The following is a 13,693-nucleotide window of genomic DNA, read 5'->3' on the forward strand; positions in this document are numbered from 1 at the left end:
CGCCACCCCCGGCGCCGCCCCCCCCCGCCCGCCGCAGCCCCGAGCCCGCCGCGATGGAGCGGTCCCGTCCGCTGGGGCCGGCGCTGCCACCCTACGAGCCGCTGGCGGAGGGGCTGGACATGGAGGGGCTGCCCCGGAGCACCGTGGTGTCGGTGGAGCCGCCGCCGGTGCCCCCTCCCCGCGACCACCTGGCCTGGTCCCTCTGCACGACGCTGTACGCCAACGTCTGCTGCCTGGGCTTCATGGCGCTCGTCTTCTCCGTGAAGGTGGGGGGGGCCCGGGGGCGGCGGGGGGAGCCTGCGGGGGGGGGGGGGGGCAGCCCCGGGGACCCCAGAGAGCCCCCGTGGAGCCCACAGAGCCTCCAACCCCAGGGAGGCCCGGGGACCCCAGAGAGCCCCAACCCTGGGGTGCCCCATGGACCCCAGAGAGCCCCCGTGGAGCCCACAGAGCCTCCAACCCCAGGGAGGCCCGGGGACCCCAGAGAGCCCCAACCCTGGGGTGCCCCATGGACCCCAGAGAGCCCCCACGGAGCCCACAGAGCCTCCAACCCCAGGGAGACCCGGGGACCCCAGAGAGCCCCAACCCCGGAGTGCCCCGGGGACCCCAGAGAGCCCCAACCCTGGGGTGCCCCATGGACCCCAGAGAGCCCCCACGGAGCCCACAGAGCCTCCAACCCCAGGGAGACCCGGGGACCCCAGAGAGCCCCAACCCCGGAGTGCCCCGGGGACCCCAGAGAGCCCCAACCCCGGGGTGCCCCATGGACCCCAGAGAGCCCCCGTGGAGCCCACAGAGCCTCCAACCCCAGGGAGGCCCGGGGACCCCAGAGAGCCCCAACCCTGGGGTGCCCCATGGACCCCAGAGAGCCCCAACCCTGGGGTGCTCCACGGACCCCAGAGAGCCCCACCCCAGGGTGCCCCATGGACCCCAGAGAGCCCCCGTGGAGCCCACAGAGCCTCCAACCCCAGGGAGACCCGGGGACCCCACAGACCCCCAACCCTGGGGTCCCCAAAGCACCCCACAGAGCCCCAAAGCCAGGAGCCCCATGGACCCCCAGAGCCCCCAACCCCAGGTAGCCCCATGGACCTGCCAGAGCCCCAAACCCAAGGGTGCCCAGTGGACCCCACCAAGCCCCCAGTCCATGGACCCCTGGCCCCACAGAGCCCTGGCTGGAAGCTCTGGAGCAGGCAGGCGTTTGGGGCACTTGGCAGCCCAGGGTACTCCCGGTGTTACGGGGGGAGCTCAGCCCAGCGTGGCAGCTCAGGCTTCCAGGGCCCCTCCAGCACCACCTGGCTGCAGCCTGGAGCCCCCTTGGGGCGTCCCCCTCCACTGGCTCCCCCCAACCCCACTGACTCTCCCCTCCGCCTCCCCCCAGTCCAGGGACCGCAAAGTTCTCGGTGACTACAGCGGGGCGCTCAGCTACGGCTCCACCGCCAAGTACCTGAACATCACCGCCCTGCTGCTCAACATCTTCCTCATCATCCTCATCGTTGCCCTGATCGCTAGCGGCACCATCATTGTGGCGAACTTCTTCAACCACAACCAGGAGTATCAACCCTTCCTCAACCCCACTTAGCCCTTCCCTTGCTCCGCAGGCAGCACCCTCCCCTCTGTCTGCTCGGAGCCCCCGTCACCCCGTGGGGCAGGGGGGGATGTCTTCTGTGCAGACCCCAGATCCTGCTGGGGTCGGTCCTGTACCGCTTTCCTCGCTGCTCAAGCCCCTGCGGAGCCCTTTCTGATGGCCACCCTCCTTGGCCTCCCTGGAAGTGCCTGGAGACACCTCTCCTCTGGCAGGAGCTGAGCACCCAAAAACTGGCTGTAGCATAGGGAAGAGCGTGCTTTTCTGCTTGCCGCTTCGCTCCAATTTTGTAGCCCCAAGTGCCTCTAAGAATAATCCGAAGAAGTGCCTGGTTCAGAGAAAACCTGGTTCAAATAAAAGTTTCTTTCACTTTTGCCCCTGGCTCGGTTTCATTTTGGCAGGGGGTTGGTTCAGGGTCCTCTCACCCCAGCTTGGCCGGCTGAGAAATAGCATCTGCCCTTGGGACACGCCTGGAGAGGGAAATTGGGCATCACAGAGATGATGCTCAACGGGGTGCCAGGCTCCGTGAACCCGGGTACTTGTGGGGAAGAGGCATCCACACGGGACGCAAAGCACTTGCAAGGCTCACCCCAAGGATGCAAGTAGCACCTCATCTTTGCCGGGGCGTCACCAGGAGCACCCCCACCCTCACCGACCTGCGGGAGGGGGGTACGAGCAAGCAGAGCTGAGAGTAAGCTTGATTTGGGGGGGGGGGTGCGAAGGGCTTGAGCAAGAGGAGCTCGAACATGACTGCAGCCACGCGCAGGGCAGCGGGGCCGGGAGAGGCTTCCAGAGGGAAGGGGAAGCTGTGAGCCGTGTGGCTCCATCCCAAATCGCTTTGCTGCAGGAGAGAGCTGCACGAGAGACGGGGCAGCTCTGGGATCGCCGGGTGATGGCAACGCCAGCCGGGCAGGGCTGCTTTCGGGGTGAAGCGAGACGGCGGCCCCCCCCCCCCCCCCCCCGCAGCCTTTTCAGCATCAAGACCTCACGCCAGCCATCCCCGTCGCCTCGACGGAAGGGCTGGCTGGGAAGCGGGCAGCAATTCCCGCGCTTCCGGGGCTGCCAGCACGTGGCACTGAGCTGCCCGGCTTCGGCAGTGACCGAAGTGGCCCGGGCACAACCCTGCAGAAACGTCTGGCTGAAGCGCACCTGGCAGAGCTTCAAGCATGCACTTGGCCCGGCTTCTCCTTTCCCCAGCTCACGCGAAGCCTCTGCACTCCTCGCCCTCGGCAGGCTCAGGTCCTTGGGGCTGGGGCCCCGCAAGGATGGGAAAAAAAGCAAAAAAGCCTTTTTTTTTTTTTTTTTTTCCTCTCTCCTAGAACATCAGGCTCCTGCCAAGAAGCTGCGCTCATGAGTAAGATGTCAGAAATCCCGCCTGCAAAACACAACGGTTATTTGTTGCAGGATCTCTGGCACCAGCCTCCTGGTGAATCATTTATTCCTCCGCTTCTTCCCGTAAGAGCAAACAAGCGTGTGCTCCCGGGTGAAACGGGGCTGCTCGCTGCCCGCCCGGCTCGCTGGCCACCGACATGCCTGCCGGCGGGATACCCGCTCAAACGGTCCCATCCAGCTGGGGGGGGGGGTCGAGAAGCCTTTTAAGAGGACAGCAAATTCTTGCTCGAAAACATCGCCCCGAACTTTCAGGCTCTTGGCAGCGCCGTTCGGTTACAGCGCTGGCAGCAGCCGCGTCATATTATACAAGGGGTTGGCGGCGTGCCGGCAGGGTGTGCTGGATTGCGCCCGCTCCTGCACGATCCTTCCTCTTCCTGCTTTCTCCCAGACCGCAGCAGGAGCCGGATCCAGCCTTATTCTGCCCAAATCCCTCAGGGCACATCACTGCCCCGGGAGGTTTTGATACCCCGGCTGGCACAGGGGGGTGGGTTCACCGTGTACCCCCGGGAGCTCTTCCCCCCTCCTCAGTCAGCCAGCACACGGAAAAAGTCCTGGGGCACGTCTTCCCAAGGATGCTCCGCAGCCAAAAACCCACCAGGACGGTCCCAGCCCAATATCCCTGTCGGGAGCAGGATGGAGTTGGAGAGGGAGAAGCGGCCCCTCGCCCCCCCGCACGGCCCCAAGACCCTCCCGCATCTCCCAGAGGGCAACCGGGCGTTTTCGGCACGGGGATGCTCCTCGGCACCGGGTTCTGAGGGGTGCGGGGAGGGAGCCAGGTGGGACGGTGGGCACGGGGGGGGCTTTGAAAGCAGGGAGATCAAAGCCCTTTTCCTGGGGTAAATCCACCCGATTCGGGGGCTGCCACCCCGCAGCAGGGAGGGGCAGGGCACGGGCGCACCAAGGACGCAAACAGCCTGTTTGTGCTCTGAACAGCAATTGCTTCAGGCTGTTGGCAAGTGGCCACCAAGCCCTTGAAGTCCCGGTCACGCTGCCAGAAGCGAGCTCTGAGCGAGCGGTGGGACCCATGCCGGCCCTCGGCGAGCCGCGTAACCCAGCGAGCCGCTCTCAACCCAGCCGGACAAGCCCCCCCCGCAAAGCTAACGGTCCCACGTTCACCTTGCAGACCCTTCCTTCTGGGTGTGCGAAAGCCACCCGCCACCCCAGCGCTTCGCTGTCCTGCACCCTCCCTCCAGCGCTTGCCCCAAAAGCCGTCACCCACCGCATCCCCTCAACTCTGCGCGGCCCCGCTCACGAGCATCCCCGGGGACCGAGCCGCCTCCCCGGGGGCTGGGGGTGCGGGTGGGAGCGGGGCTGGGCGAAGGCACCCGGCCAGCAGCAGCAGCAACGCGGGGTGAACTTTGTCTCTCTGCTTTCCAGCACCTCGTTTGATCAGGTACAAGGGCAAATAAAATAAAAAGCTGGAAATGCTGGCGGGGAGGTGGGAATTTCATTGGGAGATTGGCAGCCAGCTCGGGTCGGTGGGACACCAGCTGCAACCCCGCTTGTGCCACGGGTTCGTGGGAAACGGGATCCCTAAATGGATGCTCGGAAACGACGGACGAGGAACGAACCGGCTGCGCTCGGTCCTTGTGGCTGCCGGTTGCCCCCAGCCGGCACCCCGACGCCGCAGATCTTTTTGCCTCCGCACAAGCCAGAGAAGCAGGCGGTGCCCCACGCAGGGACCCCGACACCCCAAAATGCAAGCAGCTTTTTTCGGCAGCGCCGTACGTCAGGCGTTGGGGCTGGAGTGCCAACACCCCCTTGAAATCTGCACCGAGCCCGAGCCCTCCTCCATCCATCCCCTTGCCCATCCCCGCCAGCCTCCCCGCTTCCTGCAGCGATTCCTTGATTATATCACGACCCAGTGCCACCAGGATGTAGCTGAGGAAAAGAAAAAATAACAATAATGTTTAATTTCCTGTGGATTCAGTTCAAGTGACCTCAGGGGCCAGGGCTTTCAGATCCGCACCCAGAGTACCGGGATGGCCAGAAAACCTGCGGTGCGGCGAGCGCCGCTGACCCACAGCTTTGCCGTCCTCCTGGCACAAACCCTCCGCATTTCCTGAGTGGGGAAAACCCCATTTCTCAGAAAAATATCAGGCATGGGTTTCCCTTCATCATCCTCTCCCTCAGCCTCCAGGAGCCGGCCACCGAGCAGGAAGGATGTTGGCATTTCCAAAACCCACATAGTTTGTAGCTCTGGGCCCTGGTGCTTTTTTGATTCAGATGTTTTTTACCTCCCTGCTGATTTCTTCAAGCTTTCTTCTTTCTTTTTCCACCCTTCAACCCCTTTTCTGGCAGCCACAAAAACCTCACCACGGCGGCAAGACCTTGTCATAGATGTGGAAACAAAAGGGAGGAGAAAGCTCTCAAAACCCAACGTGCAGACCCAGCGGTTGGGAAGGGGGTTTTGGGGGGGCCGGGCGCTGCCCCCGCACCGCTGGCATGTCCCCGCTGTGACCGAGTAACCCCGGCAGCACGGCTCTGCCCCGACCTGCCCGGGGCAGAAATTGCCCGAGATGGCAAAAAGCAAAGCTGAGCAGTCGAGGTGCCCGCCCCATGGCATCGCCTGCCCCATGGCATCGCCCGCCCCATGGCATCGCCTGCCCCATGGCATCGCCTGCCCCATGGCATCGCCCGCCCCATGGGCATCCCCCTCCGCCTGCCCCCAGACCGTGCCCGGGGCTGCGGCTCTCCCCCCGCCTGGCCCTGAGCCCCCAGCCCGCCGGGGAGCCCACCCCACCCCGTGGCCCATCCCGAGAGGCCCCGTGCGCCCGCCCCGGTGCGCTGCGTGGTGTCAGGCGGGTGGCCCCACCCCGGCAAACCCTTCCTCTCGCCTATAACTAGCCAGGGTGCCCGTGCCCTGCTCCTTGCCGGTGCCGGGCTGCCATGGAGAACTTCCCCCAGTCCGTCAGCATCAACATGCAGCCCTACGGCCGGAACGGGGCAGGTTCCCCAGCCACCGCCTTCGGCCCCACCATCACCTCTTTTGTTCGGCCGGAGCCCGTCCCCAGCCCCCCGGACTTTGTGCTCTGGTCCTTCTTCAACGCCATGTTCTGCAACCCCTTCTGCCTGGGCTTCATCGCGCTCATCTTCTCCGTTAAGGTGAGGGAAAAGTCACCCCCACCCCACCCACCCCCCTGCCCGGCTCAGGGGTCCCACCTTCTGCCTGCCCCCATGCCAGGGTTCCCTAATCCCATCTCACCCTGTCCCATCTTGTCCCACCCCACCGAATCCCACCCTGTCCCATCCTGCCCTACCCCGCCCCGGCTCGCCCCAAACCGCCCCATCCCCACCTCGCTCCGCACCCTGCGTCCCCGGCAAAGCCACCGTTCGAGGGCCACCCGTCCTCCTTCGGTGCTTCGGGAAAGGGGGACCGGGGCAGCACGGCGGGTCCGGCTCTCCTCCCACGGACCCGAGCGAGCCCCGAACCATCTCCCGCCGGGGGGATAAGGTGGGCAGCCGGCTCCCGGCTCCCTCCCACGGCGCTCCTGAAACCACCGCGCAGCTTTGCCCCTACCTGAGATAAGAAACAACCGATCCCTGCGTGTTTTTCCTTCGTTACCTTGGCAGCGAATCATTTTTATTGGGCGCCCTGATAACCGCAGAGACGCACATGTCAGCGTCTGCCGGCACCGCAGGAAGTGCCGTGTGGGCGCTCCCGACCGGACCCCCCCTTCTGCCCCGCTCTCCCCCTCCTGCGCTGCTGCCCCAGCCCCCCCAGAGGACTGGGCAGCGCGTTGCTAAGCATAATGGCTTTTAATAAGCCATTAAGAAAGTGCTTTCAGGCTGCCGTGAGCTCCCTTTCCGCCGCATCGGGGTGGGTTTCATGGGCTTGCGGCAGAGCCCGGTGGATCCCGGTGCCAGGCTTTGACGAGGTCGGCTGCTTGATGGTGAGGGAGACCGGGATGTCCCCTCAGCCCATCGCCACCGCCTCCGGCTCGTGCCGTTTCGCTACCCATCTCCCTCTCCTGATCCGCAGGCCAGGGATCGCAAAATCGCCCAGGACCCGGCAGCTGCTGGCAGCTACGGGAGGACGGCCAAGCACCTGAACGTGGCAGCGCTCTGCCTGGGCATCGTGTTTACCATCATCTGCATCGTGCTGCTGGCCTTGTTCTACAACAACGCGCGGACCGGCGGACACTTCTAACCCCGTCCCACCGAGGAGCAGCGGCACCAGGGCCTTGTTTTTCCCTCCCCTCCATCCTGCTCGTCCGAAACCCACCCGCCTCGCTCCGGGGGGTAGACGTGCAGCTCCTGCAGGACTTTTCTCCCCACTCCCACCAGACAAGGGGGTGTCCTTAGGCGCCCTCCTGATGCACCCTGACTGAGACAACCCTCTTCAGCATGAACCCATGGGGTGAGCTCACAGCAAATAAAGCTCCTTCCCCACCCTTCTCCTTGGAAACATCATGCTTTTGGGCTTTGGGAGGTGTTATTCCCCCCCCCAGGCACCTCCACCTCGGGGGGCTGGGGGTACCCCATAACTCAGATGAGTGGGGAGGCAGGGCTGAACAAGGAAGAGCAGCAGGGAAGGGGCTTGGAAAGGGGGTGCGACGTTGGTGCTGTCTATAAACACGCACACCCTCCCGGGCGCGGTTAGAGATACCCCGCGCCCTTCCCAGACCGATTTCTGTGCTTCCTCCTGCCCACCCTACGCAGCACCCCAGGCAGAGATGGCCTCCGCAGGGACGGGGGCTGCCAGGCTCTGCAGCCCTGGCCGAGGAACCCGGGGCTCAGCGGGGGAGCTGGGGGGTCCCACCTGTCTCCGCACCCGCCTGCCCCTTGTTTCGGCACCCTGAAACCATCCGCCAAGTCCACAGCCCTCCCTGCCCCGCCTCGGTGTCCCACCTCGTCTCCCCACCCTTCGCTGCCAAGGTGATACCTGTGAATATTGAAATATTAAGATCAATTCAAGCAATTAGAGCCGTTCCTCAATCGATGTAACCAAACAAAAGGGAAACCATTGTCACTTAGAAAATAATTAGTTGTAAGATAAGCAGTTCTGGAACAATCTCATTTTAAACAGCTCGGCCTTGGAAGAACAGATGCGCAAAGATCAGAGAGTTACAAGGGGATCCCAAAACCAGCCTGGGGGGATAAGGTAGCGGTGATGCCAGGGCTGAGCCTGAAGACCCCCGAGGACCACCCGGAGGTGCCAACAAACACGGGCGAGAGACACTAGCATATGCGAACGAGTTCCTTGAAAATCCATGCCTGTGATAAGCACCACTCGGAGATATACTGCCTATGTCTATGAACAAAGTATAGACACTCGCTGGTTTTGTCTCTTGGGTGCGCGCGTCCGGTGGGGTCATCCCCCGCACCCAGCGGGGCAGTCAGGAACGCTGCTTTCGAAAACTCCAAAATGAGCCTCGGAGAGTGAATTGTTTTGCCGCTTTCCGGTAACAAAGGGACCGGCTCCCCCGAGGGGAGAACTTGGCTTTGAGTCCCCACAGCCCCCTGGGGTCCCCCCCGAGTCCCCAGAGCTGCCCCACACCCGCCAGCTTTCGCCGGGTGGGGGTAGGGGACCGGGGCGCCCGTGTCCCGGCTGGCAGTGCCACCCACCGAGGAGGGGGGCCCCGGGGTGGGGTGGGGGGGGATGTGGGGGGGCTGCCCGGCCGCTCCGCCCGCGCTGGGGGGGCCCGGGCCGGCGCTGGGGGCGGTGCGGGGCCGATCCCCGTCCCCGGGCAGGCTCGGTTTCGTTTCCGCAGCGCTCCCTCCCCCGGCTCCCGGCTCGACCCGCCCGGCCATGAAGCCCCGGCAGACGGAGGTCTCCATCCCGCTGCAGCCCCCCGAGCGCGGGGCCGCCCCCGCCGCCGGCCCCGACGGGCAGCCCCGGGACTACGTGGTCTGGTCCCTCTTCAACGTCCTGCTGGGCTACGGGCTCACCTACCTGGGCTGCCTCTGCTTCCCCGCGCTCGTCTTCTCCATCAAGGTGAGAGGGGGGCGGTTTGGGGACCCCCGGCCGCCGCCCCCGGTCCAGCCCGGCTCGGTCCGGTCGAAGCGGCCAAGCCGTCCCGGGACCCCCGGCCCGACCCCCACCCCCCCCGCCAGCTCCTCCCGGGCCCCCCCGAGCCAGCCCAGCCCGGTCCCCAGGGACCCCCGACCCGCCCCCCGACCCAGCGCCCCCCGACGCCACCTCTGCGCTGAGATTCCGCCGCCCCCCCCCCCATCCGGTCCCCTCGAACCAGCCCCACTCGGCTCTGCCCCCCACCTCGGGACCCCTCCGTCCGGTCCCCCCCAGACCACTCTCCCGATCCGGACCCCCAGACCCGGGACCCCCAGATCCGGTCTCCCCCATCCCAGGTTCCCCTGATGCCACCCTGCCCTGGGACGCCCCCCCCCGATGCGGTCTCCCCCATCCTAGACCCCCGATCCCCCTCCCCACCCCCCCCGAGAGCCGGGACTGCGGTCAGTGCCCGGTGGCTTCACCCCCCGCCCCGGGGCGATGTGTCCCTGAGGTCCCAGCACCACCCTGAGGCCACCCTGGATCCGGCCAGGCCCCCGACCCGCCCCCCCCCCCCCCCCAGCTGAGCCCCCCGTTTGCCCCCACAGGCCCGCGACTGCAAGGTGCTGGGGGACCTGGAGGGTGCCCGGCGGCATGCTGCCCGTGCCAAGGTGTTGAACATCATCTGTTCCGTGCTGATGGTTCTCTCTGTGGTCATCTTCATCATCATCATCATCACCGCGTTCACCACCTGACGGCTGCATGGCCGCCAACCTGCTTGCTGCCGCCCTGCGGGGTGCTCCTCCTCCTCCCGCAATCTCCCTGCTTTGGGCAGGTGGTGCAGGGGGAAAGGGAGCGACGCCCCGTCCCCTCGCTGCCTGCACCCCTGGGTGTCCCAGCACGGCCACGGCATGGAAGGGGATGGGTGGGCCGGACTGGGACGCAGGGGACAGCCCCCCTTTCTTCGCTTGTGCGCCTTGGCGGGGAGCTGCTGGGCTTCCTGGTGTTTAACCGAGCTACGACATGTATATAGAGCACTTGCCACAAATAAAGCTCGTCCTGCCAAAGCCTCTTTCCTGTCGCCTTATTCACAGCACGGAGGGAGAGGAGCATCCTCGGGACAGCCTCCTCCTCCTCCCGCTGCCGCCAGCACGTGCTGCCCACCAGCTCCGCAGCTCCGCCGCCATCCCCACTGCCGTGCAGAGCGCTTCCAGCCCAGACCACAGATAAGCGTCTCTAAAGGTTTAGGCATAGCAGAAGGAAACAAAAACCATCTCTGTGCTTCTCTGGCCGTCCACACCCCCTCCTGTGACACAGCTCCAACTCCTGCCGCTTCCAGGGCACCCTGTAGAGCTTTGCTAGAAGTAGCTCTTCCACGTTTTAGGATTAAGTTCCCATTTAATGCATCCGGCGGCCCAAACGTGCTGCAAATGAAGGGTCTTCCCAGCCGAGATCACCTGGAGGGATCGGGCTGACGGTAGCGGGGCGAGCTGGCGCAGCGAGAGATCCTGGCACCGAGGGTCTGTCTCGTATCGGCCCCTCGGGGTGACGGCCACTTGGTTTCAAAGTCATCCCGCGGCTCCATCCCGACAGTCCTCCCCGAGAGCTCGGCCTCTCCCTCGGTCACGCTGGAGCCGTCTGTGCTCCTCATCGCGGGAGGAAGGCTGGATATAAAAAGCCTGTAGGCTCGCAAAACCAAGTTTGTTTCTCCTAGCTCCCGGCCAAGCATGTCTGATGACCACAGCCCGGGGAGGGCTGTAATTTCTCGGTTTATATATAGAGGAGACGAGGCCGTGCTGGAGACGAGGACTATATAAAGGGGCTGCCCTGCCCCGCTCCCCCAGCCAGGCTGGTGGAGCAGGAGAGCCGCGGGGTGCCCCTCTCCGTGGCCATGGACACCTCCTACCCACGGGAGGACTACCTGCCCACGCCGTCCCACAAGCGGGAGCCGTCTCCCACCGTTCTCGCTGTCGGCGCCTCCCCGCCGCCCCGTGACCACCTCATCTGGTCCGTCTTCAACACCATCTACATGAACTTCTGCTGCCTCGGCTTCGTGGCGCTCGCCTTCTCCGTCAAGGTACGTGTGCCGAGCGGGGACGGGAGACTGGACGTTTGGGGTCAGCTGGGAGCCCTCCCCGCGCTGATGCCGAGGGATGGGCTTCCCCAGGAGACACGGAGCTTCTGAAATAACCACCTGGGAGGGCGGGGGACGAGACCCCAACACTCAAGGGACTGGTTGCAGGTGACACCATCGCCTGATAAAGCCCCCCCGCTATTAACGAGGCTGTGAGACTCCCTAGGCACCCACAGCCTCCTGCCAGCGCCGGAGGAGCAGCCGCTTCTCCCTAGAAGGTGCCGGGGGGCCGCGATGCCCCCAGCCCCTCCGCCCGCCCCCTGGCAGGAGCAGCTCCAGCTCCACTGGACCAGGGTGGAAAGATGGGGGCGAGCGGGGGCCGGAGCCAGCGAGGCTCTAGAAGAAGCAGGAGGGAAAAACCCAGCGGCAAAGAAAGCGGGGCCAGAGGGGAGCAGGAGCGCGCGGAGCCGGCGGGCAGCCCGGGATGGACGGGCAGCCACGCTCTCGGCACTGCCCGGGGGACTAAAGTGCGGGCTGCAAGGGGACCAAAGCCACGTAGCGAGGCTGGGAGGAGGGGGGCGAGGGGGAGGGAGCTGCGTGCAGCCCAGGCGCTGCTGCCCCGTCTCTCGGCTGTTGCAGGCGCGGGACCGGAAAGTGGCCGGGGACGTGGAAGCTGCTCGGCACTTCAGCTCCAAGGCCAGGTGCTACAACGCCCTGGCCACGGCGGGGAGCGTGGTGCTGCCGCTGCTGCTCACCGCCCTGGTCATCACGGGCGTCATCCACCTCTCCAAGCTCGCCCAGGAGTCCGTCGGCTTCTTCACCTACCAGTTCAGCGGGAGCGACGACGAGGACAAGTGACCGGCGGGCGAAGGGCTTGTAGAAACTCCTTCGCGTCACTGCTGGCCCCCCCAAAAAGACCACTGGTCCAGCATAACCCAGCCGCCACCCCGGGCCACGTCCACAAGCTTTAACACCCACCGGGCAGCGTGCGGCCGGGGGGGAGGCAGCCCCACAAGCTTCTCCCACGCTGCTGCATCCCCCCGCACCCTCCCCTGCCTGGTCCAGCACCCCCAGCCCTGCGGTGCCCATCCCAGCTCCCGGCCACGCTTTTTAGGGCAGCTCGATTATTTTTGTTTACCCTGGTTTGGTTTTTTAACTCCCTTTATCCTGCGTGGAGCACAGCATCCCTCCAGCCTCAGCAATCACTATTTAAATCATTAAAAGTTTCACACATTGCGAGTCTCCTGTGTGTGTAGTGCGGGGGGGGGGGGGGGTGGGTGCTAAAGGGACAACACAAATACAACTTTTTTGCTCTGATCGTGTTCTTTGCAGTCAGGAGAAGTGATAACCTCCGTGACCCTTAGAGCCACCCAGGCAGGGGAAAGCAGACGAGATGTCACCCCCTCCGAGGGGAGCGGAGACTTGCCAACTCACTGCAGCAAAGTGACGAGCACAGGACACAACCCCACTGCTCGGTGCTACCCCTCCTCATTGCCCTCCCCTGGCTAGAGCTGGCTCGTTTTGGCAAAGGATCCCTTGGTTTTGGGGGGGGGGGGGGGAACCCCTGAGACCCCAGCCCCATCAAAATCCAAACGCAGGTGCAGCCCACGGGGCTGTTATCAGGGTGAGGGGACGGCGGGGTCCCTTTGTCCTGCCCTGCCGCCAAGAATTCCTGCTAATTAGGGCCTGGGTGACTTCTGACGAGGCCCGATGGAGCGCCAGCATAATTATAAGGCGAGGGAGTCGCTTCGCCTCCTTCCCTAAGCGTTCCCACATGCTGCCTGCGGCAGGGAGCAGCCACAGGGCTTTTTATAAACTCCGCGGGATTCAGCGAGATTCCTGGGGCTTGTTCAGAGAGGACAGAGCGCGGCGGGGCAGGGAACACCTTCTTTGACCCGTGTCTGCTCTAGCAAAGGCGGGGGGCTGGGAAACGAGCCGCCCCCCCCGAAGGGGGATGCAGGAGGGGAGGATGGTGCGAGGCGCAGAGCCGGGGGTTGGGGGTATCGTGCCCCCCGTTTGCGTGCGCACACAGGCACAGCCTTTCCCCTTCCCTCCCTCGGGGCTCTCTAACACCAGAAATGCCTTCAGCAAACACACTGCACGTCGTTGCTCGCGTGGAGGGTCCTCAGCTGGAGGAGGACTCTGCTCAGACCCCAGAAAAACGCCGCACTTGCCCCCTGAAGTAATGTTAACGATAACCAATGCCTGCCTTGAAGTTAGAAGGGCTTTAACTTCAAAACTGCTCAAAAAAGAGAGATGATAAGCCCTTATCTACGTTAAAAACACGATAGGGATGTTATACGCTGAATAACTCAAAGGCAAAGGAGCTGGGTGCTGCCCAAAGGGCGTTAAATGCTTTTGGTTGTGTATTTCGTGACTACTATCAGTGCCAAAACAGCGCTCACCTCCAGCCTTACTTCTGTCCACCCTGCCACGCTGCGTATCACCCCACGCTGCCCTTGCGGCGTTTCTCTCATTACGGGGTTCAGCAGGATTCGGGGGGTCCCGGCTGCCCGGCGTATCGAAACCCCAGAGAAGGCTGTGCGCGGGGGCCGAGGGCTCCTCCTCTTTTTGCTCGCTGGCAGGGGCAGTGGCGTGGCGAAGCAGCGGTGGCTGAGCCTCCACAGCCCTCGGAGCCCCCGGAGCAACGCCGGCGAGCGGCCGAAGGCGAGGACCAAGCCAGGACGTGCTGGAGGAGCTG

The 13,693-nt window shown here is 64.6% G+C and overlaps 4 protein-coding genes across 4 annotated transcripts; all 4 read left to right on the plus strand.

The window, feature by feature from the left end:
* On the plus strand, positions 1–1,951 carry LOC142602202 (dispanin subfamily A member 2b-like). The gene is made up of 2 exons (XM_075755678.1): positions 1–266; positions 1,373–1,951. The coding sequence occupies exons 1-2, from the start codon at positions 54–56 to the stop codon at positions 1,571–1,573; spliced, it is 414 nt and encodes a 137-aa protein (XP_075611793.1). The 5' UTR covers positions 1–53; the 3' UTR covers positions 1,574–1,951.
* Positions 1,952–5,798: 3,847 nt separating this feature from the next.
* LOC142601950 (interferon-induced transmembrane protein 1-like) lies at positions 5,799–7,365 on the plus strand. The gene is made up of 2 exons (XM_075753103.1): positions 5,799–6,073; positions 6,951–7,365. Exons 1-2 carry the CDS (start codon positions 5,858–5,860, stop codon positions 7,116–7,118), a joined length of 384 nt encoding a protein of 127 aa, XP_075609218.1. The 5' UTR covers positions 5,799–5,857; the 3' UTR covers positions 7,119–7,365.
* A 1,252-nt stretch (positions 7,366–8,617) lies between these two features.
* LOC142602203 (dispanin subfamily A member 2b-like) lies at positions 8,618–9,985 on the plus strand. Its single transcript, XM_075755692.1, has 2 exons — positions 8,618–8,906; positions 9,527–9,985. The coding sequence occupies exons 1-2, from the start codon at positions 8,721–8,723 to the stop codon at positions 9,671–9,673; spliced, it is 333 nt and encodes a 110-aa protein (XP_075611807.1). The 5' UTR covers positions 8,618–8,720; the 3' UTR covers positions 9,674–9,985.
* A 122-nt stretch (positions 9,986–10,107) lies between these two features.
* Positions 10,108–12,234, plus strand: LOC104643645 (interferon-induced transmembrane protein 5-like). Its single transcript, XM_075755691.1, has 2 exons — positions 10,108–10,995; positions 11,632–12,234. The coding sequence occupies exons 1-2, from the start codon at positions 10,810–10,812 to the stop codon at positions 11,848–11,850; spliced, it is 405 nt and encodes a 134-aa protein (XP_075611806.1). The 5' UTR covers positions 10,108–10,809; the 3' UTR covers positions 11,851–12,234.
* The last annotated feature ends 1,459 nt before the right edge of the window (positions 12,235–13,693 follow it).

The sequence above is a fragment of the Balearica regulorum genome, chromosome 5, assembly GCF_011004875.1.
Source record: "Balearica regulorum gibbericeps isolate bBalReg1 chromosome 5, bBalReg1.pri, whole genome shotgun sequence".
Lineage (NCBI taxonomy): Eukaryota > Metazoa > Chordata > Aves > Gruiformes > Gruidae > Balearica > Balearica regulorum.